This window comes from Electrophorus electricus, chromosome 22 (assembly GCF_041902795.1).
Source record: "Electrophorus electricus isolate QZ-2024a chromosome 22, ASM4190279v1, whole genome shotgun sequence".
In the NCBI taxonomy this organism is placed as follows: domain Eukaryota; kingdom Metazoa; phylum Chordata; class Actinopteri; order Gymnotiformes; family Gymnotidae; genus Electrophorus; species Electrophorus electricus.
This window is the reverse complement of record NC_137518.1, coordinates 5,504,137-5,530,081: the sequence shown is the minus strand read 5'-3', so window position 1 is coordinate 5,530,081 and position 25,945 is coordinate 5,504,137. Positions and strand designations below refer to the sequence as shown.

At 42.6% G+C, this 25,945-nt stretch overlaps 2 protein-coding genes and 1 long non-coding RNA gene across 5 annotated transcripts; 2 read left to right on the top strand and 1 right to left on the bottom strand.

Annotated features, from left to right (window-relative positions):
- The first annotated feature begins 161 nt into the window (after positions 1–161).
- mcm2 (minichromosome maintenance complex component 2) lies at positions 162–8,892 on the top strand. The gene is made up of 16 exons (XM_027020178.3): positions 162–268; positions 965–1,152; positions 1,513–1,676; positions 2,129–2,395; positions 2,630–2,849; positions 3,359–3,566; positions 3,905–4,039; positions 4,417–4,608; positions 4,728–4,821; positions 4,974–5,224; positions 5,397–5,523; positions 5,896–6,008; positions 6,101–6,343; positions 6,572–6,754; positions 7,615–7,770; positions 8,375–8,892. The coding sequence occupies exons 1-16, from the start codon at positions 263–265 to the stop codon at positions 8,483–8,485; spliced, it is 2,658 nt and encodes an 885-aa protein (XP_026875979.1). The 5' UTR covers positions 162–262; the 3' UTR covers positions 8,486–8,892.
- Positions 6,775–10,943, bottom strand: LOC145653069 (uncharacterized). Of its 2 annotated transcripts, none has more exons than XR_014119385.1 (3): positions 10,408–10,943; positions 10,150–10,318; positions 6,775–6,976 (listed from the first exon to the last, which is right to left on the bottom strand). It is a non-coding gene; the product is annotated as an uncharacterized LOC145653069 (long non-coding RNA). The 2 variants fall into 2 exon arrangements; XR_014119384.1 differs by having other exon boundaries at positions 10,432–10,943.
- Positions 9,215–25,911, top strand: podxl2 (podocalyxin-like 2). 2 transcript variants are annotated; one of them, XM_027020182.3, is made up of 8 exons: positions 9,215–9,765; positions 13,807–14,082; positions 17,705–18,396; positions 19,167–19,241; positions 22,532–22,688; positions 23,050–23,111; positions 23,215–23,394; positions 24,196–25,911. In XM_027020182.3, exons 1-8 carry the CDS (start codon positions 9,732–9,734, stop codon positions 24,406–24,408), a joined length of 1,689 nt encoding a protein of 562 aa, XP_026875983.2. In that variant the 5' UTR covers positions 9,215–9,731; the 3' UTR covers positions 24,409–25,911. The 2 variants fall into 2 exon arrangements, with proteins under 2 accessions (XP_026875983.2, XP_081561542.1); XM_081705416.1 differs by lacking the exon at positions 9,215–9,765 and adding an exon at positions 13,523–13,721.
- Positions 25,912–25,945: the final 34 nt, after the last annotated feature.

Below are 25,945 nucleotides of genomic sequence, written 5' to 3'. Positions count from 1 at the left end.
CACGCACACAGAGGGAAAAAATATATATATATATATATATATATATATATATACACACACACACACACACACACACACACACTATGGTCGTGACGCTTTCATCGACGGACCAATTAAAATACAGACAGACTCGTCCTCATTCAATATTCGTGACCTTTCGCGCGCTTTATGGTCACATGGAAACTTTCGCGCGAAAAATTTCCCTTGCCTGGAAAAAAAAAAACAGTCTGAAGTGAACAGGCTTGTACACAAACGCAGGACGATGGCGGTGAGTAAAATAATGCCAAAATCATTTCAATTTTACAGGACTACGAGGTTACATAAAATTCAATAAGTTAAAATTACAATAAGTAGCACTGTTTTATTGCGGCGAAATATTAAAATAGTGCTAGCTAACCAACTTAACTAGCTACCTGACTTTCAAGACACGTTCTCGTGGATTCATCATTGATTCCAGTTAAATTTTGTTTAAACGTGGTATTAACGAGGGTATGGCGAAGGGTTATAGTGCTGACCTAGGTAGCGAATTCAGTGTTTGTCTAAGGGTATATTTACTGGACATTTACTAAAGTTGCTCTATTTACTGGACAAATTAAATAGCAAAGATAATTCAGTTTTCGAATGGTTCGGTCAGCATGTTTGCCCAACTAGGCCTATTTTGCCAACTTGTCGTTAGGATTACCATGGTGAAATGTCCAAGTGGAAAAGAAACAAAGTCTCCAATAGGGTTGACTCGTACAAAATTAGAACTGCGTAATAATATTAACATGTCCACAAAATGCAACAATTCGGTTGTGATTCCAGTAAAGCGCTTGCTGGCTACGTTTTTAAGTCCTGGAGTTCAGTTGGCGATATGTGGACATATCCATTAGCTAGCTAGCGGGTTCATAATTAGAGATGTTCTGATAAACAGTAAGGCTACGACTGAGGAAACTAACGCGAGCTGACTATTCTTTGTCCGCAGGATTCATCCGAGTCTTTCCACGTGGCTACGAGCCCCAGCCGTGGCTCTCGGCGGGGCGACTTAACCTCGAGCCCAGGAAGAGACTTGCCACCATTTGAGGATGAGTCCGAAGGTCTGCTGGGAGAAAACGTGCCTGTGGATGAGGAGGATGGAGAAGGGGAGGAGCTGATTGGCGATGGGATGGAGATGTGAGACCCTTTCCTTATCAAGTTTGTACTTAAACATGTTGGTTCAATGCATTATGCCTATGGTGCTGCCTTTGCGGAATGCATGACTCGAAGTAAGTGTACTGTCCATACCTGACGTATTCCTAATATGTGATCAAACTCATGCTGTCTGCTGCAGTTCCTTCCATGTTCTGAACCATGCTTTCTCCTGTTTTGATTTGGTTCTGTTTGGTTCTTTGGTTCTGTTTCCTGGAACCTCAGCCCACCTCCTTTTACCTTTTTTTTTTTTTTTTTTTTTTTTTTTTTTTTTTTTTTTTTAACCTTTTACCACATTGGTACTTTTTGCATCAACCACCAAGTCTTCTAACTCGTTATGAACAGGGACTACCGTGCCATCCCAGCGCTGGATCGCTATGAGGAGGAAGGCCTGGATGATGCTGAGGACCTGAGCGAGCTCTCTCCAGGAGCCCGTGCTGCTGCCGAGGAGGCTATGAGACGCCGAGACCGTGAGCAGGGCCTTAGCCGTCTGGGCAGGGTGCTGTACGGTGAGTTTACTGAAGGGTGTAGAGAAGTGGCGCTGTAAATGAGCTGCTATTATGCTGCTATTCAAACTGCTGTTTACTCTTTCATAATATCAATATACCAAGTGTAGTATAAAATGGCTCTGTTTCCACTTGCTTTTCTCTAGACTCTGGTGAATAGGGGAAAGCTGTCTCTTTGAGATTGTTGGATTTTATAAATCATGCTCATTATATATTGATTATATTGTTATTTATCCTGTGCTAGTAGCAAGTAGTATATTATGTGTGTTTGTGTTATATGAGGTATTAATGCTTGTTTAGTGATTCTAGTATGTAGTGAAATCACGTCCAGATGATCTCCATGCAGCTAATGGCGAACCTAGCATGCTCTGAGTGATGGTACTACCTCACTTTGGCTGGATCTGTGTAAATTGGGTCCTGATCCTGTGGCACGTTGCTCTGTTTCATTTGCGCAGACAGTGAAGACGAAGATGACGAACGGCCGTCGAAGAGGCGTCGGCGTCTGGCGGAGCGGGCAGCCGAGGGCGTTGAGGGTGAGGACGAGGAGATGATCGAGAGCATCGAGAACCTGGAGGACATGAAGGGCCACTCTGTCCGTGAGTGGGTGTCCATTGCTGCTCCTCGGCTGGAGATCTACCACCGCTTCAAGAACTTTCTGCGCACACATGTGGACGAGCACGGGCATAATGTATTTAAGGAGAGGATCAGCGACATGTGTAAAGGTAGGTCATTTTAAAAAGACAAAACCAACAAAAAGCTAATTTAAGCTTGTTCTAATGCTGACCTATAATAAATGGCTTGTGTGCTAATTTATTTGTTGAATATGAATGTATTATCCTTAAAGAGTAACCGAGAACAGTAATAACTGACAAGAAGCTTGCTTGAGCTTGTTTCTTGCAATATCTTATGTCTAGTCATTTCAGTGGTGTCACTTTTACTATTTTGGAAACTTGTAGAAAACAAGGAGAGCTTGCTGGTGAACTACGAGGAGCTGGCCTCCCGAGAGCATGTGCTAGCGTACTTCCTCCCTGAGGCCCCTGCTGAAATGCTGAAGATCTTTGATGAGGCGGCCAAAGAAGTTGTGCTGGCCATGTACCCCAAATACGAGCGCATAGCCCATGAGATCCACGTCCGCATCGGCAACCTGCCACTGGTGGAGGAGCTGCGCTCACTCAGGTGCGACATCGAACCAGCACGCAGCTGCTGTTTAATATAGGCTAGGTCAGTTTTGATATAGACCACATTAAGATGTAGGGCATGCATTGCAGTAGTGGACTTCCTGTTACTAGGCAAGCTCATGTTTCGGGATTGGGGATATTTCTTAAAGACGCATTTCTCAGAAAATTGAATGACTTGAACAACATTTACATTTGATTTAATATAAATCATATATTTAATATAAATCAAATAATACAAATCGGTACCATCTTAAAATGAGCCCATGGTTAAACCGTGGTCATGATCCTCAGCTCTGATTCTCTGTTTTGGCATTTCTTGTTCGAATTAGACCACGGCTAGATTCGTAGACCATTCACGTATTAATCCTTGTCGGTGACTAGTGTGTTTTTTCTCAGTGGAGAAGACTTAGGAATTGCATTTCATAACTAGGCCTGAGGTTTGTCTGAACAGCATCTCCAGTGTGTGTAAATCCTGTTTTTCCTGTGCCTTGCTTGCCTTCCTCATAGGCAACTACACCTGAACCAACTAATCCGCACCAGCGGCGTCGTGACCAGCTGCACGGGAGTTCTGCCCCAGCTTGGCATGGTCAAGTACAACTGTAACAAGTGTAACTTCATCCTGGGCCCCTTCTTCCAGTCGCAGAACCAGGAAGTGAAGCCAGGCTCCTGTCCAGAATGTCAGTCTCTTGGGCCTTTTGAAATCAACATGGAACAGGTAACGTGCCAGTGAAAAGGTTTAATATTCAACAGTCTTGTCTGGGGTGGCTTAACTTTTTAAATTGAATATAGTCCACTGTATTTAAATTGCCATATAGAAGGTATTGTTTTTGGCAATATTTTCATGTTTAACTAAAGTGCTGTTAGAAGTAGACTGTTGCCGTGGCAGCAGCAGAATGGCGAAACCGAATATAGACGAGGTCAATGCTACTGATTCTGAATGAAAGCCAGCAAGGCTTGCCCACGTTCTGAGTGAAGGGCACCCACCTTCTGCCCAAAATTGCACTCGTTAGCCCTGCTGCGGTGCTCTCTGCTAACTGATGGTTAATCCTGCAGACAGTGTATCAGAACTACCAGCGCATTACCATCCAGGAGAGCCCTGGGAAGGTGGCTGCGGGCCGTCTGCCTCGCTCCAAAGACGCCATCCTGCTCGCCGACCTGGTGGACATCTGCAAACCGGGAGATGAGATTGTGAGTTCTGCACTCGGGACTGGCCCCCATTCTTTTATTTTTGTTTTAATTTTTGGATGAATTGGGTACCGAATTGAAGGAGGTTACTGTAAATATTGAAGTGCTTAAAAGCCAGTTAGGACCGGTTTCCTAGATCTAGTTTGCATAATGCTGATCTGATTGCTAATATTCGTTATTGGTACTTGGGGGGGCGGGGGGGGGGTAGTAATGATGATATATTTAACCAATATAAAAGACATTATAGATTTTAATGTATTGAAAAATGTTTGGTGCACAGAACACGGCATTTGTTGGGTTTCTGGAGAAACGAAGTCAGGGAAGTCATCACACTTGCAGTCTCTGCGTCCTGGTGTAAATATCCTCTCTGTCCTTATCAGGAGCTGACGGGTATCTACCACAACAACTATGACGGCTCTCTGAACATGGCCAACGGCTTCCCAGTGTTCGCCACTGTGATCCTGGCTAACCACATCGCCCGGAAGGATGAGGGCGCTGCTGTGGCCGAGCTCACAGACGAGGACGTCAAGGCCATCATGGCCCTCTCCAAGGATGAGCGCATCGGAGAGAGGGTGAGCTCAGGATGCAAGTTGAGGTGGCAGGCGGATTGTCCTATCCCCGCAGAGTAGGAAACGGGATAGGGGCAGGGCGTGTTTGTTGTGGTCTCACCCAGGTTGTCGTGTCCCTGCAGATCTTTGCCAGCATCAGCCCTTCCATCTACGGCCATGAAGACATCAAGAGGGCGCTGGCTCTTGCGCTGTTTGGCGGAGAGGCAAAGAATCCAGGTGGGCAGCTCAACGAACATGACAGAAGTACTTGTTCAATAATCATGGGGTTTGCGCACAACGCATGGTGTTGCCCGTCATGCTGTTTGGGCTGGTTACTTCATTTGTACTTTCCGACATGGAGACGTGAATGCCCCTCTCCTTGCCCACAGGAGGGAAACACAAGGTGCGCGGGGACATCAACGTGCTGCTGTGCGGAGACCCGGGAACAGCAAAATCCCAGTTCCTCAAGTACGTGGAGAAGGTGGCGAGCCGAGCGGTGTTCACCACGGGCCAGGGCGCCTCCGCTGTGGGTCTGACGGCTTATGTGCAGAGACACCCGGTGAGCCGTGAGTGGACCCTAGAGGCCGGCGCACTTGTGCTGGCTGACAGAGGGGTCTGCCTTATCGACGAGTTTGACAAGGTTAGAGGCCAGAACAGCTGGCTCCCACTTCGCTTACACTTTCTTCCTTCTAATTTTCAACTCCATCTCTGCTTTGTTTCACCATATGACATCAAGCGACATTGATGTTCATTTGTGATTTGAAAGTGCTTGTATATACCTTTTTGACTTCTAGCACTTTGGTGTTCTCTAGATGAACGACCAGGACCGCACCAGTATCCACGAAGCCATGGAGCAGCAGAGTATCTCCATCTCCAAAGCTGGCATTGTCACTTCCCTGCAGGCACGCTGTACTGTCATAGCTGCTGCTAACCCCATCGGTGCGTGCAGTATTTTACCCAGGAAACTGCCTATAATGCTAATTTGGCCCAGGCTGATATATATTTTTATTTATTTTTTCTCTCCTCTTTTTCCCATTTATGATCTTTTTTTTTTATAAGGTTACGGTTTGTTTTTTGTTTATTTTAACCTTTTTGTTTCAGTTATAATAAACATTTCATTGTTATGTATTTATTTTGCACTTGAGGAGAGCAGCACTGTTACAAACCTAACAGTGCTATATATTATGTAATTTGTTTGTATATAATGGTGCACTATTGTTGCACTGGACACGAGTGTCTAAACCCTAAATGCAACAGCAGAAAGCGCAGACCACTCTTAGACTTAGGCACTTACTTGTGACCTCTTCCAAGGTGGCCGATATGACCCGTCGCTCACCTTCTCAGAGAACGTGGACCTGACGGAGCCCATTGTGTCTCGTTTCGACATCTTGTGTGTGGTCAGGGACACTGTAGACCCAGTGCAGGTAAGGCGGTCCACGCGACCGGCGCTTTTCCTTACGTCGGTTCCCTGTACCCCTGAAGCTTCACCATGGTTTTGCTCTCTCGCTCTGTAAAGGATGAGATGCTTGCTCGCTTCGTGGTTGGCAGCCACATTAAGCATCACCCTAGCAACAAGGAAGGAGGTGTGGCTGGGCTGGAGGAGGTGGTGCTGCCCAACTCCTCTGATGTGCCACCCATCCCTCAAGAACTGCTCAGAAAGTACATTGTCTATGCCAAGGAGCGAGTGCGGCCCAAGCTTAACCAGATGGACCAGGACAAGGTGGCCCGTATCTACAGTGACCTCCGCAAGGAGTCCATGGTGAGAGCTCCTGCGTCAGCAGAAACCGATGTGCAGTCGGGTCCGCCTTGGCACAAAGTTTCGGCCTTTTGTCTCAATCACGTCTTGGATGTGTTTGGCCTGGTTTTTATCGCAGCTTCTGCAAAATACTGTCCAGCACACTTTAGCTGCGTGGCGGTTGATGGAATAATATATTTCTGACTATGCCATGGCTCGTGCCCTCTCTTCCTGCTCCCTCCCTTCCGACAGGCCACGGGCAGCATCCCCATCACGGTCCGTCACATCGAGTCCATGATCCGTATGGCGGAGGCCCACGCGCGCATGCACCTACGTGACTATGTGCAGGAGGACGACGTGAACATGGCCATCCGCGTCATGCTGGAGAGCTTTATTGACACGCAGAAGTTCAGTGTGATGAGGAGCATGAGGAAGGTGTGGGGAATGTAGTCTCTTGCACAGTCTGTAGCCCCTTTTTTTTCTAAACACATACTTGCTATTAGGGAAAATTCTCCATTTTCTTTAACCTGTCCTCCCCTTGGTACCACCATCAACCTCTGATTTGGTTTGTTCTTCCTTGGGTCCCTGGGGTATTTGTAGTTGAGTAGTCACAGTCAGAGATGCCGAGAAGCGCACAGTGTTTTTGTTTTCATGAGACTACAATGTAAAAAACAAACATTTCGAGATGAATATGTCTATAAAGAGCATTTGCATATCCAAACAAACAGTATGTTTAGTATAGACAACAATAAAAGACTTTTGCTACACTGAGATTTAGACACCACAATTTGTGGCATTCGGGCTTTATTGATTTCAAGTAGGATGACCTTTAATGTTAATGGAAGGTGTTACAGTTTGCTGTTTTTAATTAACCCTGGTCCTGTCCATAAGGCACACCTGAGCACTCCTTTGCACTCTGTCCGCTGACTACCGTGTCTATAGCTAAAGTCTGAACCCGCTTCAGTGCTTTGTTTTACGTGCATATTAAAACATGGCCTGAAGGTTATACAAGTATAACAGCATTAACTTAATGTGGGTCATGTGCAAGTAAACACTGATGCACTACCAGGCAGCCTTCTGTATCTTTCCAACACCGAGTCTGCAGTGGTGCCAAGTAGTTTTTGTACATTGGCCTGGAATACACTGGACATTGTTTCCCAGAGAGCATGCAACTGTCATACCCATAAATATTTAAGTCACTGCCAAATGTAAGCTTGGAGAAAAACTAATTTACTGTACTTTTGTTTTTTCTCTGGTTGTTTGGTCTCTTCCGGGCTCGTGTCCACTGTCTGCAGACATTTGCGCGCTACCTGGCCTTCCGGCGGGACAACAACGAACTGCTGCTCTTCATCCTCAAGCAGCTGGTGGCCGAGCAGGTGGCCTACCAGCGCAACCGCTACGGCGCCCAGCACGACATCATCGAGATCCCAGAGAAGGACATGGCGGACAAGGTGACCCGACTCCTAACCTTTTGACCCTTGACCCCTTAGATCTTACCTACCTTTTGGGGGGTTGCAGGTGGGGGCTGTGTGCTCTCACTACTTTTCATCACGGTGCGTTCAATGATTAGCTGCCCAGTACATATGAAAATATTAGCAGTTTGTACGTGTTCAAAATTTCTCTTTATCTGGCAAAACACTGGTGAATAAGGGGATGACTAAAATTTCATCTCCAGCATCCACACACACACACACACACACACACACACATTATAAACGTACATGTGTGTATGTGTCTCTATTGAGAGAGAGAGAGAGACAGATAAAAAAAAAAAAGTGAATGAATGGCTCTTGGCCCAAGTGTGTACTTCAGTTTGAATAATCATTGTGCTTTATGTACAAATTGATGGCTACTTTTAGTGTAGAAGTCCAAATTGTTTTAAAAAGGAGCTTAAACTTGCAAATGCACATAGGGGTTAAATAGATTTCCTTGCTTAAATTCCTCACAATTTTTTAAGTGTGAAATTGATGAGGAAATGGACACTAACTTGCCTTTTAGGTGACTGCTATAATTCAGTACATTGAAACTCATTGCATGCTCTCTCCATCACTGTAGGCTCGACAGATCAACATCCACAACCTGTCTGCGTTTTATGACAGCGACCTGTTCCGCTTCAACAGGTTCTCCCACGATGCCAAGAAGAAGCTCATCGTACAGCAGTTTTAGGCCCAGCTGCATTGGTGGAACTGTTTCACTAGCATATGGAGAACGTACTCCACTTGACAACACTTCCCCCCCCCCACTTTGGTCCCAGGCTTGGGCATGTACAAATTTTGATATGGACAAAATCGTTTGACGGGGGAAAGATTAACCTGCTTTTGCAAAACGGGTGGTATGCTTCTTTTTGTACTTTTGGTATTGTCAAATGCAGACATGCTCTGCATCTGTAGGAGCTGATGTGAAGAAAAAGAAAATGTTCCATGTTGTAAAAAATAGTGATTGTGTTTCTTGATGTGTGGAATAAAATTGTAGCCTATGTATAGAAGAGTGTTTAGAAAGATTTGTGCTCCGATTAGTGGTAATATGATTCCACATGTGTGGCTTTTAGCAATATCTTACTTCAATATCCAAATAAAACTATGCGTTGAGTGTTAAGAATATACATTTACAATTTAAATATTTGGTGTCACTCATGCAAAAATGTTTGATATAGCTACACCTTGTATGATAGGAGAACATTTAATGTTACACAGGAAGAATCTTGACGGGCACTGGTGTTGGGCTTGAATTCAGGTGGAACTGGTGTCAACTTTGACCTCCGGTCCTTCTTGGTTAACTGGTCCTATTTATATTGTCAGCGTGGCCCATTGCTTACCTATGGAATTTCGACTAGCTTTAGGACCCGGGGTCGCCTCCTGGTCCGGTGCAGTGTACCGCCTGCAGACACTGCGCAAGGATTGTATATAGCCTTATAAACTACAATTCTAAGGCGTTGCTAGACCATCGTAGTTGGGGTGGGCGAGTCTTTGAGCGTGGTTGGGTGTACGCATTTACTTCATGTGCTATAACGTAGGCTACTGTTCAAATTCATTGATCACAAGCGGGTCAGGTTAAGTTCACCCGTTGAAGAGTGATGAATTCTCAGCAGCTGTCCTGAAAATACAGCTCTTCATCTTTCGCTCTGCGTCGTCATGAGGTGGCACTTTGTATGTCCAGGTCACTAAATCAAGAGACTCCGACGAGCTTTGAGATGCAGATAACCGCTGCATCCAAGTTCAGCCGTTAATCTCGCCCCTTCAGGCGCGTAATAGTATACCGGGTAGACGCAACTGCAAAAAACGTGCGCGATATGTCCTGCACTGGTATGCGTTTAATTAACTAGTTAGCCACATCTTATCTTAGAACAAAGGGCTAATTTCTTATACAATCCAGTAATTTACCCGAGTATACCTTGGATTTTGAAGCTGCAATTATGTCCGTTGCTCCTCTTTATTGCCTCCGAATAGGTAAGTGCGCTTGTTCTTATGAAAGAGCACGACTTTGTATTATTACGTTATAGGTTTTATTTTTATTCTGTCAGTGTTTCATTGTAGAGTGTTGGATATTTAGGTGTTTAGTAGGGTAAATTATGTATATAGTATAACTTAAATATGTTGGCCCAACACGCGTCCTTAAAACGCATTTGGTAACGACTATTTTCCTATGACACCAAATCGTTTGCAAGAAATGTCTTAATCAGCGTTTATTCGTTATAGTAAATATGTTTAAGAAGCGTTCAGTCCTACATAACACTTATGCGGGCTGACGAACAGAAATGAATAGAAGTGCTGTGCTTGATCAGAAGAAATAATGACGGAGTGGCGTTTTATGTACAGCGAGTGCACACGCACCTTTCATGATCACTTATAAATTCAGACATATTTGAGATGTCCCCAGGGTTCTCCTGGACGAGGTCCTTCGGCGTAGTCCCAGATTGTAAGAATGCGTTGCCAATGTCTTGTGCAAGTCTCATCAGGCACAGATTGTATGGCCAAAAGCCATACTGTGTTTGGGCTGCTCCTTCAGACACAACAGACAGTTTGTAAATTAGCTACAGACTGTAAACATCTAAAGGGCTAATATGATTTGTTTACTGTTGTATAGGCTACCTTGTACAATATTTTGCTGCATACCTCCAGGCATGAGTCATTCTCTGGCTGCCCACTAGTAGTGGAAAAATGTTTCTTTTATCACTCATTAGCCTTGAAATTACAAGCGTCTACAATCCTTTATCATGTTTTTTTTTTCATTTTATCCAATCCATCTAACCGTGATATAATTGTCAGTCATCTTTTGCAGCTCTACGTCTCTTAGCCAGTTTATTTCCCAAGCATTCCCCAGTTCTCCTCCGCTGACCAACATAAAACCATAAAGGTCTGATACGGATGGCTCTCTTCTTCGAAGCCTATGCTCATCCTCTAGCTTTAAGCGTGCTCCACCACTTTTGCACTATATTTCTCTGACGATTACGGCCACTGCACCACCCCTATTCTGAACTGGAGGCTATAAATCTCGATCCTTCCACCTACACACTGCTGCAATGTCGGCCAGGCACCCCGGCGCAGCCGAGAGCCTATTCAGGTCAGGTGGAATGAGCATTTATCTCTCTGTAGGGCTTGGTGTACTGGTCCATTGATTCAGTTTCAAAAGGGCATTTAGTCTCGCAGATAGGCACAGCAGGACGGCACCGGGGAGTTAGAGGTGAGAAAGAATAGGACGGATTGCGCGTTGCACCGTGACGTTTGCCAACGTGTGTGAAAGGGTGTTTGCAGGTCTGAGGACATCGTTTGATCCTTAAGGAAGACTGTCTTTTCATATTTATCTTTGTCATATTAGACATAAAGTCATGAGATGCTACTAACATTCGCACTTAACTTACTACAATGATTAGAAAGCAGCCCAGTGTAATGAACTACAATGCACTATACTACTATAATGCACTTTAGTGCTGTACGGCACCCCTTTTGGCACGCGGCCTTTTCCATTGCCGTAATGATAATCCGAATGCTAATCCACCAGAGACCTGGATGTTTAAAATGCGCTATAATGAATATATTATCAGTACAGCATAATATTGATATTCATTTTGTTAAGTGATGTATGTACAGTCAACTCCCCGTGAGCCTGTAGAACTACATCCTATATAGTAAGGGCTATATAAAGATGACTCAACCAGCTGTCAGTACTGTGCAGTCAGTAGCAACAGGTTGAGAGCAGACATGTTGTGGCTGGTCTGAAACTAGAGCCATATTCTGAGAGCGTCCACAGAATGGCTCTCTCCCTCTGTGGATCGCCTGCGAGCTGTTCATTCATGTGTAGTGTTTATTCCAACACCCCTGCCCTCATAGTCACGGATTACAGCGTCGAAAAGAAAGGGAGACTGTCTGCAGTTCTGGCTAGTAGTCCGCTGTTCTGCAAATCTGATTTGTCAAAGCCCCAGATTTAACCTAATCCCATGATAAACTTTCAGTCAAAAATAATTGGTCAAAGCTTTTGGTCCAGCGTCAGAGTTAATCTGGGCCTGGGAATTTGGTATTTCTCAAATACAGATTAAAAACAACCACCCTATTTTTGGGGGGGTGGGGGGTTTCTTTCATTTGGCAATAAATAATTATATTATTGTGTGCACTTATGCATAAGTGAATAAATTGTTTTAAGCATTTTATTTGAAATGATGGTGAAAAAAAGATGAATGACTGACATTGGATGGCCTTTTCCTCCACATCTTAATTTTTAGAAATTAATTGCAGGAGAGCTTCTTCATTTTTTGTTCTGACTTTAGCATACACTGCTGACCTTGAAGACTTGTAAGACTTCCTTATTCCCCTGATACTGGCGTCGCAGCGCAGGTAGCCCATGATCTCTGAGATGCTTTGAAACGGCGCAGAAGTGCACTCACATCAGGACTGTTGTCTGGGCTATGGTCCAAGACACACCCAGAGAGAGAGAGAGAGAGAGAGAGAGAGAGAGAGAGAGAGAGAGAGAGAGATCTATGTGCACTCTAGGGCTTGGTGGTTGTAGATAGCTCACGATCCAAAAAGTATTAAGATTCGGGGGTTGCAATAAAATACCATTCAGTATGATGCAGCACGACAGAATGAAACCTTTTTAAATGTTGAAACGATTAAAATGTAATTGAATCATATGTGAACACAGAAAGTAATTGTGTGTATGTGTGTGCAGGTGTATTTTGTTCCACACCACAGAGGTAAATGAGTATTCTGGAAATTCTGGAAAGTTTATAACAATATCCTACAACAGTGGTCCATTTGAATACAGGTCTGGTTTTTATTTTGTCCCAGCTTCTCATATAACTGAACAAGGGAATCACTTGGCTAATGTATGTTAAGAGTTAGAACAGAGGAAGTATGTGGACTGGTAAGGGGTGGGGGATGAGAACTGTACTGAGAACCTCTGGCCTGCAGTTATAGCTGAGAGCGAATGAATGTCAAGATTTGTCAAGTTTTTTTGTATAGAGGAATTTCACCATTTAAGTTACAGTACATGAGACTCATCAAGTACTGGTTAGTGTTATTTCTAACTCAAAATATCATAATTAAGTAAATTTAATATAGAATGGAATGGGTCTCTTTGCTACTACACATATAACACTGGTAATGTTTTCAGCTCAGGAGTCTCTAATGGTATAAATCTGGACCTGTAGCAATCTGTTCATGGATATCGGTATCCTAACATACTTACATAAGCTATATGAATACTTCACAAGTATTTGAACTGAGACAGGTTAATATCCACATTCAGACAAAGAGAGACACAGTTATTAGTTAAATTGCTTCAGATCCCTTAAACAGCCTTATCTATAACTAGTATAGTGCGGTAAGCCTTGGCATAAAAGTCACATCTAAATGTGCTGAGTGAGCAAAACCTCTATCTCGGCTCTGACAGATAAAACCAGAGGAGCAGTTGCAGAGGGTAGCCTCACTTTGTACTACACAGCCTCTTACAGTGCCTCCTGTAATGCTAATCCAAAGGCTAATCCATCAGTGACCTGGTAGGTTAAATTGACAACTTGCTTGTGCGGAGTAAGAAGATATTATGCTGTGATTGGGAGTCATCTGTGGCAAGTGTCCCACTATGGTAGGAAGTGAGGTGTCACCGGGCAAGCTAAGCTCTGGACTTTAGTCATAATTCATGTGTTCTGACAGTCTGTGACAAAAGACATAGTTATCTCAGTTATAAATTTGTGATTTGTGAACAAGGATATTTTTGAAGGTTGCCGTCGGCGACACAAGTACAGGTCTTTTCTCGTCAATATAGTCTCAAATATTGATGTTTCGATGTCATACAAAGAAGGCAGCAACCAGGAAATGAAGATCTGTAGTTAGTAAAGAAATAAGAGTCACAATACTGGTGCAGGTTATCTTGTGTCTTTTTGATGCAGCACTGTGCTATACATTTAAAGGTTAGTCTCCAAGATTGTTGCGCTTTATGCAGTTCCCAGTAACAACCAATTGGCACCATCACTGTTCTTTGTTTGTCTCCTCCAGGCTCTTTGCTTGTGCTTGTCACGTCCACCAGCGTTCAGAGCACTGGGCCGATGCAGCTGTTCGCCTCTGCCGGTCCGCCCCAGCCGATCCTGGGCCTCGAGGATCACCAGGCTGCCCTGCAGGAGATCCCTGCTGTACCTGCTCTCATGGACAGTTCCCAGGAGGGCTCTGGGTTCTTCAGTGAGGACAGTGAAGAGAATAAGGCTCCTCAGGCACTGCGACAGTGGGAGGGCCAAGGGGACATCAACTCCAGTCTGGACACAGATTCCCTGATAGGTATTTGGACATTTTTCAAAATGAATGAGTGTGAATGGCAAAGCCTAAGCTAAGGCGTTCAGTTAGACAGAGGTTAAACAAGGGGGCTTACTTGTCCTATAACAGGACTTTGATTACGTTAGCATTATGAAACTCAGAGCACATAGGCAAAGAAATATCATTACATCTATCCATTCTCTCAGCAAAGTACAAAATCATTAAAGACTGTAGTAGGTGGGGGGGTTTATCAGTAGTAGCTCATTTGGCTAAGGCACTAATTTGGCACAAAATGTAGTTCTATTACTGGGATACAACTGCCACCTCTGGTCAGCCGTTCACAACTGCATGGTTGCTTGTGAAATCATTGGGTGGGATAGATGGAGCAGTTGTCTTTCCTCAGAATAATAGCAGCAAATCAACTAAAGTCATAGAGACAGAAATGGGCACCAAGTGTTCTCCTCCAACCCTTTTACAGAATTTAACTGACACTTTTATCCAAAGCAACTTACAATTATGACTGAATGCAACTTGCGCATTAAGGACCTTGCTCAGGGTCCCAACAGTGGCAACTTGGCAGTGGTGGTGCTTGAACCAGCAACCTTACAATTACAAATCAAGAACCTTAACTGCTGAGCTACCACTGCCCACTGACCCTGTTTAGCTGAGGTTTGTCAAATGGGTGCCACCTCGAAAAGATGGCACCCATGTAAACCAATTAAATGGACAAACTGAACTTATACACCTTATATACGTCTTCATCTCCCATGAACTGAAGTGGGTTTTTATGTGAGTTCCCACTGGAGAAGTGGGTCATTTCATTTCATAGCATGAGTCATGTGTATTTATCATGAGTGATCTTAAAATTGTCATTTAGCATGAGGCATGGAACAAGACGTTTAGCCGACGAACATCTTCCTCGAGCTGACAGGCCCCTCCCCACAATATGTCATGTATGTCAAAACAGCAATTAGATGCGTGAAAAGACGTGCCAAAATGCTTTTTACATTTACTAATGAATATTGGGCTCTCATGCTGCCAGGCTTTCTGATCATAAGATTTTCCTCTCTTTTTTTTATTGTGACAGTTTAAACATAATTGCCGTCCTCTCGCATTCATGCAGCGCACTTTCATCCATGCAGAAATGAGGATGAAAGATTGAACGAGGCTGTATTATCAAAGCTTGCCGAGACATATGAGAATTAAATGTCCCTAAAATGAAAATGGTACTTTTTGGGCTATATTTTTGTAAGGATGTTTTCCACTGATGGTGCCCTGTTTCTTGCCCAAGCAAACGTATTGTGTAGGTGTTTGTGCATGAGAAAAGGACGGTGAGTGTAACAGGACTGTCTACCAAATTTTCCATGAAGGATGGCGAATGGGAATTCTCTGCGAGCTCTATCTGTTCCAGTCAGCCTGCAGATTTGGTCATGGCATGTATTCTAATCTGTTTCGGTGGAGGAAGCTCAGTGATGCCAGCTGTTTTCTTTAGCATTAGTTCTGCCTTTGACTAATCCTTGTTCTAAAGAGCAGTGCATTTTACAGTTGCTAAAGAAATACCTGCATATTTTGTTTGTCTCACTTTTTGAAAGATACCACATATACTGAAGTCTCATATACTGAACACCTTGTGTAGCTGGTAATTGAAGATTGTGTGAATTCATTATAGGTTTATAATTAGACGTCTAAATTCATGCTAAACAACATCAGTTTTTTTCTATCTGATTTTCTCATTCATTGATTGTAGCTGTCTCCCATCTGAAGCCACAATCCCATTTCGATGGGGTAATCTCATCAGAGGCCATGCGTTTAAATTGCTGGCGCTCTGCCTTCATTGGCTGCTCTGAGATCAGCATTACGTTTTCCGTCTTGAAGGCTGAGACTGGGATTCAGTTAGACCGATCCTGCACTATCTTGATAGGGCAACTTGGATTTTCTACACAGAGACTCAGCATTATCCTTCTTTGCTGGTGCTGTCTGGTGAATGAACAGATTGCATGAGTCTTGATTGTCAGTAAAGGTCAATGAATAATCTTGTCAATTTAGAAAATACTACAACAAATATGATGTAAATACATTTGGACCTAATGTGGCCATATTCTGTGCTATCAGTCTGATTCCAAATTTTGACTTAAATATGATGTTATTTTTGGGGGGAATGTATACTTAAAATGAAAAGTACAGTGGATGGTCAGTGCTCATAACTGTAACACTCTAGGACCAAATGCAACTGAAGACAATTTATAGTAAACCTAAACTGCTATGTTAACTTAATAATATATGTGATTAACCCTAACATACCTAAAAGCAGTAATCAAACCCCATTCTGCACCATGCTGCGTTCGAGTCTCTAGTATGGCTTGATTTGAAACACCATCCCTCAAGACACAAAGAAGACATGAATCAAGACTCTGCACTGTCCTGGCACCCAGATAGTGGCCTGAACTTCCCCCTGGCTGTCTCATACAGCTGAGACCCTGGCTGTAAGATGAAGTTTCCAGACTTCACTGAGCACTTAAACAGATAAAAAACCTTTTGTCTTCTTTCATTTTAGCCAGGGCTTTTGTCTGATAGTATTCTTGACACTAACCTGTCTATATATGCCTGAGGATATGTGTCAGTAGAGACTACAAAGCACTTCTGAAAGTCACTCTGAACAAGGACAGCTGCCAAATACTAAATGTAAACTCTGGCCACTTTACCTATCTAACAGAATGGGGTGCTATTTAGCAGTGATTACTTACCAGAAACAACTGGCTGCGCATATGTATGGAGCTGCGTGGGAGGGGTCGGTGTGCACGTGGGTGGGCAGGTGTGTGGACACTCGCCTTAGTCTGTGCTGTCTTCATTTGAGCACAAAAGCCCAGTCTACTTTGTGAACAGAGAAGGTCAGATTAAGAGCTTGACATCTTGCTTTAGGTACTTTCGTTAAAACCATACTTTTGTTAAAGCCAAATACAGTACAATACATTTTTGGAATGCACTATAAATGCTAAAGAAATGTAAGAATGTAAATTAAACAATAAATTATGACATCTTATTCTCTCTCTCTTTCTACTTGCCTTCCCTTCCAACTCTGTCTCTTTCTATTTCTTTTTTCTTTCTTTTTTTCATTCGATCCTTCTTCCCCCACTTATCCCCCCCCCCTCTAATTCTCCCTCTCCAGCCTTCATAAGCTGTCAATAAGTGATCTTAGCACAACAGTGTATCGTGGTTCATGAATAAACAGGCTAGGCTAAGTGAAAAAGCCTCCTGTCAGCGAGTGCTGTTTTGGTGGAGCGTTCTCCAACCGTGCAGGCAGCCTCCCGCTGCAACCCACAGCACAAAAAAAAACTGCTGCTATTGGCATAAGGAAGTGGGGCGATGGAGTGCTGTCGAAACAACCAGTGTACTAACTGAAATATTGAATGTGCAAAAATAAACATATCGCATATGGAAGACGAAGAGATAGTAAATAGAAATATTCCATTGTAATGAATGCATTTAGGCAGTGTTTATAAACTGGGTGAGTTTGGGTTTGTGTTTTTGAGGGTACTTTTGTCTTGTCTCTCTGGCTTGTTAGAATGCATTTGTGCAGCGTGAATTACAGTCCCATTACAGATGTCTACCATTGAGAGTGGTTTGTTTACTGATATTCATTCCGTAGGTTACAATCCATCTTCCCCTGGGCCCTCATCAGTTTCCCTCCGCAGCGAACACAAAGATGTGAACTTGTCATTGCCTTTCTTCGCTGCCCCTACATCCGATGCTATGGATGCAGATCGGTGGGAGGGTGACTCGGAGGCCAGCGGTTTTCCATCGCACCCCTCCTTGAGCCTGTCCACAGCAGCTGCTGGACCCCTTCTTGAGGCAACCACCACTATCACCAAGCTCTTTGGCTGGGGAAGCCCCCTACCGGAGGCCGCAGCTGGCTCTGACGTCCCCTCCCCTCCCAGGCGGGCTTTTGATGAGGAGAGGAAGAACCTCCTGACGCTGGCGCCCACTGTGCCTGAGGTGGGCTTGGTCCCCAGCCGGGCACCCTTGCAGCCTGACGAGGCACAACGAGAGAGCTCAGAGGAGCAGAGTGAAGAGGAGGAGGAGCTTGTGGCATTCCCCACCGAGATAGACGGAGAGGAGGAAGATCAGTGGATGCGGGGAACAGCGCTCACCATCGAGCCATCTAGCACGCCAGCGTCGGACATTCCCATTGTGGCGTTTAGCGAGACCGTATGGCAGGATGTAGGTGCCACCAAAGGGGAAGAGGAGCATGGCGAGGAAGAGGAAGAGGCTGAGCTTCGTCATGGCGGTACCGAGTACCTTTCAGAGACGGATTTGCATGACTCCCAAGAGGAAGTACAGGTAGCGTGCAAAAAAATGCAGGCAGCGCATGAGCTTGATGGACCCATTGTTGGCCCTCACTGCTCATATTTAATTATCTTAATCAGCAGATTACCACTTGACAATCCAGCCCAGTCTAGTCCAATCCAGCCCAGTCTGGTCTACTTCAGTGCAGTCCAGTTTTATCTAGATTAATCTAGTCCGATCCAGCCCAGTCCAATCTTATCTAGACCAATCTATTCCAATCCACAATGCACTTGAGAAACCTCAAAACCTCTGCATATTCATTCCATTCCATTCCAGGACACTATGCCATTCAGTGTTGGTAATATTAGCCCATTTTTGTCATAATGTTTTCAGAAGGACCATGTTTGACTACAGGTCCATGTAGCTCACAGAAGCCCTGTATTTCAAACCTTTCAAGAAATAACCCTCAAAAGAAATACATATTCACTATCTGTCAATATCTTAGTATATCAGGCAGTTCAGATCAGAATCATAAGATATATTAAAGAGAAAACGAAAGAAAGACGTAGTGAGCTTTTCCACTTTTGAGGTTGCAGAATGGATTTAATGAGGTCACATTTATGCAAGTTCTCCTTTTGACATTTTAATATTTTGAGTGACTTGGCTGACATTAATGAATGAAGCAAATTAGGAATTTCACATCTAACCTTATTTTATGTGATTAACATTAGCTGAAACAGAGGCATCACATTCAATAACATACCTTCCTTTGCTCTTATGCACATCTTATCATCATGTATCTTTTTCCCCGTGATCTTACCTAGGTCATTTGCGTTGACTGGAGTGATCTGGCTGGAAAAGGGTACGTCATCCTCAACATGTCGGATAATTATGATTGCGTAAGTTCCTACCTTGTCCTTGTTTTAATGCTGACTTTCTACAGTAAATTTCCATCCCTAGCACAACTTGCCATATGAGCAATTTAATCCTTTGCAGCTGGTTATGATTTATGTCCCTTAAACTACACATTTGATTAACATCATGAAATGGGAGGACAACGGTAGCAGTAATTGTCATTTGGCACCCTTGCAAAAAGATTGATTAGCTCTAAGGAGAGCAGCAGTAATTATGCAAGTCATGTTTGAATTGCTATGCAATGTGTGCAAAGTTTTTTTGTTTGTTTTTTTTTTCCATTTTTCTCTACAATACCGTGAAAGGCCTTAATGTATTTTTGTGTTGTGCTTGTTAGAAGCTCAATGTGCAAGATGCTTGGAATTATTTTTCCCAGGAGTGTGAATTCAGAACAATAGGTTAACGGGAATATGAGGATATGCACAAATATGAGTGTATCCCCAAAATGCTGACTTCACTCTTCCTGTGGCTGAAAACATTAAACAATGATGTGTCTATGCAGCATTCTAACATATATATAAAAAAAAAATAAAAAAAAAAAATATAAAAATATATATATATATATATATATATATATATATATATATATATATATATATATATATATATAAAACTAGTGTATCACATACAGGAACATATGTCCCAACGTCCAAATGGGAGAAGCCATGTGGACAAAAGCAAAGCTAAGCTCCTATGGCACAATAGTGAACAAACCAGACAAAGAGCTAATAGATAAGAAAACAGCAAAGGTATTAGATGTGACAGTCCCACATCTGTTATGGAACAATCCAAAGGAATAAATACAAGAACTTGAAGAGATACCATGGACCGAAAGAGGAAATGGAGAAGGATGTAGAAGATTAGAGCCAAGATGACTCCTAAGGCTGTGACCCCTAGGCTGGAGGAGTGGTTTCCGGAGTGACAACAGTGACCAGAATTCTGAAGTGCACATTCCCAGGAACAGAGAAATTCTGTGCTGCACCCTCAAACTCCCAGGCCTCTGTAGAAGACCTAAGTGTGATGGAAAAAGATACCCCTTCCTGGAAGGGTGAGATGGAAATAAAAAAAAAAATCTTTTAGATTTTATAAATCTCCCTAGCTCATGCTTTCTGCAGTAAAAGCAGCCCTGGCTCCAGCAGAACAGTAGCAAAGACTCTTCTTAATCACATTCCCTGTCAGTGCCGCTGCAGTAATCTGTGCCATGAACTCACACAGACACACATGCTAACACACTCTCTCACTGTCTCCCTTTCTCTCCCCACTCACATACACACACTACTGACAAAAAAAAACCCTTCTCCCTCCCCTCACACTCATGTGCCGCGTAGTGTGAGAGGTGCCCATCCATTGCCATGGCAACCGCTGACAGCCATGCAATTATAATCACCCTGACCTTCTAAGGCTTTGCATGCCAACAGCTGTGCACCAAATTGATAGTTTGCCTATCGAGGGAGGCACCACAGAATTATGGGCAGAATTAGCAAACAAATGTTGCAAAAAAGAATGATTAGTGGCGGCAGGGGAAGGGCTGGGGTTCTGAAATGAACAGGAAAAGTCTCCCAACAAGGTTCCTCTTGGAGACTCTGCGCCTCCGAGTCCTGTTTTGCTGGATTAATCATCGGTTGGTAGTATGCTCAAAAACAGGTTTATGCTAAGGCACAAGTCCAACAGTCGTCCTTTTGTTTTTGTTTTTGTTTTTTAAAGCTTTTGTGGTGGTTTGGAGCTTGCTGAAGTCTAGTCCACTCTAGCTCCACCTCTCCACTTTCTGTCTAGTCATTAATGTGGCAGTGGTAGCTTAGTTGTTAATGTATTTCACTTGTCATTCAAGCTCTGCCCATGTTGGGACCCTGAGCAAGGCCCTTATCCCTCAAGTTGTTGTAATTGTAAGTTGCTTTGTATAAACAATTCATATGTTTGTTTTGAATTTTGATGTTCACTGATTCATTTTAAGTATAGGATTATAGTCCCTTAGCCCATAAGCAAAAATATTCATTAGTGCAGGACAAAAAATACTCATTATTATACAAAACATTATATTGAAAAATATTCAACACTTTTGTACAAATTTCTGATGTGTAATGTAAAATACTCATCAAAGCAGACTTACAAGCCTGTAGAACATCTGGTGTAATAATTTTAAAAAATGTATGTTTGGTTGCCAAAATAGGCACATCTTTTTTACACTAATGGTGTAAAATAAAATGATTATCATGGTGATTATACAGAAGCCCTCAGTGATTTTGTCCAGCAAAATACATTTTCCAGGTTGCGCTAGTAACCCGCACAAGTGATACATTTAAAAAAACAATCTGTTTCAACAAAAAAAGGAAGAAATCAATTTTCTTTTGTTGTGAGGTCAACAAATCAAACGAAATGCCAAATTTCCATGACTACAAGAGGGCCACTGTGGGTGTGATTAGTTTAATTTGGTGGCCTCACTCCAAGCAGCGCACGCATGGGAAAACAGGTGTTCTTGTCAGTGTTATCATATCGGCATGCCAAAAAACACTATTTTCTGACAACACTATGTATATTGTTTTACACTCTACATTACGGTAGTATAGGTGAAATATGAAATGCAGTAGTGTCTCTTCACTACTGCAGATGAGGCATCATCACCATCATAATCAGAATTAGTGTAATTTGTATTTGCCATATATGTTACACATATGAGGAATTTGAGCGCACATGTAATATACCAAACAGAATGATACTGGATTATTGGACGTCAATCATGTGTTTGGAGTCAGCCAATATTAGAATTGCTATTAGTCCCCAGAGTTTACTAATGTTGCTATATTTTCATGATGGACTTATTTTATATATTAAACTAAATAGAATTCTCTTTTAGCATTTTAACTGAAGAGAAGGTCTGTATGTTGGTCTTTAAACTATTGCATTTTTTTTTTTTCATGATTCTGCACACATGATGAAAGATGGGCTCTGTTAGCTCATTGGCCATTTATTGTATTTATCAGTGTGGCGTGATCTAGGGATGTGTATAGTCTGCTTACTATTCAGTTAGTCAGAAGAAATGTTAGGAATTATAATATTCCATGAACTTAATGAAGTTTATTAGGATTCATGTTAAACTCTTACTGAAAATGGACAAGCAGTCAAAATGATAAAAAAGGTTTGGTAATTTGGTAAGCAGACATGAACTGTTGTGGGATGACAGTTTTATTTAGTGATTGTGTATGTTTGTGTGTGCATGTATGTGGTGTTTGTGTGTGTGTGGACATGTGCGTGTATGTGTGTATTCATGTGTGGATGACAGGACGAGTTTCGTGTGGAGAACGGTGACAGGCTCTTGGAGATGCTTGAGAGCACATTCTCCAGGAGGATGAACAGTCCTCAGGGCTCATGGCTCATCTCACTGAGCAAACCAACCAGGCAGGACCACCAGCTTCTCATGACGTTAGCCAACGAACAGGGTAAAACACACACACACACACACTCACACACACACACACACACACACACACACACACACACACAAAAAGACTATACACAACAATGTCATATAGCACAGGGTGGCCTGGGACTATATTGCCAAAAACAAATCTCTTCCTTAACTTCATAAAGCTCTCTTTAAATTAGAACTTACCGATTTGTCCAATTCAATTTATCCCTACTAATAACCTATGATCTCAATATTTTTATGATGGAAAAGGTGAATTTACCACAAAAACTGGAAGACATCCTCATTACCTCGTCTACATAGATTACACTTAACCTACACCATATTTCAGGTTGACTACAGTGTACATTCAAATGTGCATTTTGTGTCATTAGGTGTCATTGCCACCAAAGATGTGCTCTCAATGCTGGGGGAGATAAGGAGAGGCTTAGATGAGGTATCACCATCAAACCTGTACATACTAGTAAGGCATTTTATAATGATGCCCTGCTCCTGAATGCTGCTGTCCTGTGAGGAATAGTCTGTGTCTCTTGATTCAGATTGGCATTCAGAACTTCTCCAGCGTGAGCACTTGTCACTCGAGACCCAGCCAGCCTCGCAGCGACTACGGCAAGCTCTTCATCGTGCTGGTGGTCATTGGCTCCGTGTGCCTGACCATCATCGCGTCGGGCCTTGTCTACATCTGCTGGCAGCGTCGCCTGCCCAAGACGAAAAACATGGTGAGTGGTGGAAAGGCTTGACGTGTGTCAGCGGAGCCACCCGAAGACCCTGCCATTTCGGCAATGGAGCTCACAGTAGAGCAGTGGTGTCCAAGTTTGAACCTTAAATCCAAATCCAGTCCTGGATTTCATAATCCTTTTTAGTTGATGAAATGTAAATGTAATGTGTAATGTGTAAATGTAACTGGTTGGCCACTTTTTCGTCACACCTGGGTAAAGGGAGACTGGAAAATCTTTAGGACTTGAGAACCTTGAGGACTGTGATTTGAATCTGCAGTAATGGATTTGGAGTGCTTTCTGACTGGGTGTGGTTGCCACTCTGGATTCAACACTTGCTGTGATCGGGTGCCATGGGTTTTGCCTCTACCTCCTGCCACGCACCTTGCATGTTCACCTCATACATATAAGTAGACGATGGTTTGGAAGCCACTGATGGTCTTGGGGTTAGAGCAGGGAAACCCAAGCATTTTGGTACAGCATCAAGTAATACTTTGGGCAGTCCTGTGTTACACCAAGGCTATTCAGTTTCTTGAAACAGAAGTCAAAGATTTCAAAGATTTTTGTGTCAGTGACATCTCTTCACATTAATTATTCAGAACTCTGTACATATGTTAAATGGTTGAATTTTTTATGAGTTATTTGAGGTTGTTTTATTTTTTGACTGTTGTTTGAGACATATGCTTCCTAACTGAAAGGAGACCTTGAGGGTTACCATTCTTGTAGATGCCCAGGAACTTATTTTAGTTATCCATAGTTTTCTTAAGAGTTGTTGGCTAACTGTTTCTGTGTTTATGTCTCAAGTCACGAGGAGAGGAGCTCCATTTTGTGGAAAACGGCTGCCATGACAACCCCACGCTGGACGTGACTAATGACGGCCAATCAGAGATGCAGGAGAAGAAGCAAAGTGCCAATGGTGTGCCAGTCGGCAGCGGAGGGGGGAGTGGCTGGCAGGTACTGGTCAACAAGCCAGGGAAGGAGGAAGAAGACAATCAAGAGGAGGACACCCACCTTTAACAAGGAGGAGAGTAGATGAAAACAAACCTGTTGTGAAAAGAAGGTATTGCACCATGGATGACTGTGGCACAACTGCTTTTTTGAAAACATCTGCTGCATATTTAAAGTGATGTCTTTTGGCTTGTATGGTCTTTTATTTATCTGCACCACCCATGGTACAGTTAAGATAGACTGCAAAGTACTTTGAAATGTAGTCATTATGGAATGGGTTTGATCCCTTAGTAGTGCAAGCAGAGAGGCATCAGTAAAACCTGACCATATTGATCTTTAAATTTTGTTAATTTATGAGCCTTATTTTAAGGAGCATGAACCTATAGCTGCTACTTATCTGTAGACAATGAAAATAAGTTTTCCCCCCAGACGACTGAAATTTGCCAAAATTCAGATTCTTTCTAATAATCTGTCTCATCACATCTTGCACTGTAAAAATGAAAAACAACAGAATGGTATCTCGAAGAATGTTAAAGCAATGTATTCCAACTAGCTACTACAGTATGAGGATATTACATTATATTTATATGGATGCATCTAGTTAAATTATTTGAAGCAGTACATTATAACATAGTGTTCACCATGTTAAAATACAGATCTGAAGCCTACATGCCTTGCTGTTTATTTACTTGTGGGAATGGCCGCTCTGAAAATGATCAGTTTTCAACGTTCTGTGTTTTCAGTATTACAGATAAGATATTCTTGAATGCTACCAACACCAATATGCGTTAGATAAAAAAATTGCACTGAAGGCGGCCAAATTGTGAAAGTTACATTTCTGACGGTTTTGTCAAAGGAGACTAAACACATTAATTTACAAAGGAGTCTAAGCCTCTGGTTTGTGCATATTTACCATCTTTGAAGTGTTGTGGTTTAGCAGAATGACATTACTATACATTCACCTGTCACTTGAGTGATCAGTGAAAAAAATCAGTTCCCTGTGGTTTACAGTACAGCTAACTCACTATATTTGCTAAGAAAATGTGTATGGTTTATTTGAACCAATGACATGCTCTCACTATCTACTGCATATCACAAGTGACAGTTTGTATGTAACCTGCTCATTTTAAGTGCATGATGCCATTGTAGTAATACACCCTAAATACATATCAGGGGTCAACAGTATTGAATCTATTCTAACAATGGCTAGTGTCAGAGATCTAGTGGCTGTGAGCAAACCTAGATGTTCTTGATAATTTAGTATACTGATTTTCTGTATGTTATACACATGCATTGTTTAGAAACTTGACTGATTATGAAATTGGTGAACTAGAGAGGCTGATAATCATAGAGTAAGCATAGTTTTTGTATTCTACAGTACCTGTACAGTTATGAGAGCTCTTTGCAAATTGCACTTTTTCATTTTCATGTTTCTCAATTGCTTTGTATGAAGAAACTCTCAGCTGCTTTGTATGGAAAGTTTGTACAGAGAACTTGTCATTGTGTTATTTAATGTAACTTTAGGTTTGACCATTTTGAAATGCAAGAAAATAAACGTTATGAGAAGTTAAATGGGTGTTAAAGCAAGGACTGTAACTGTGTGGCT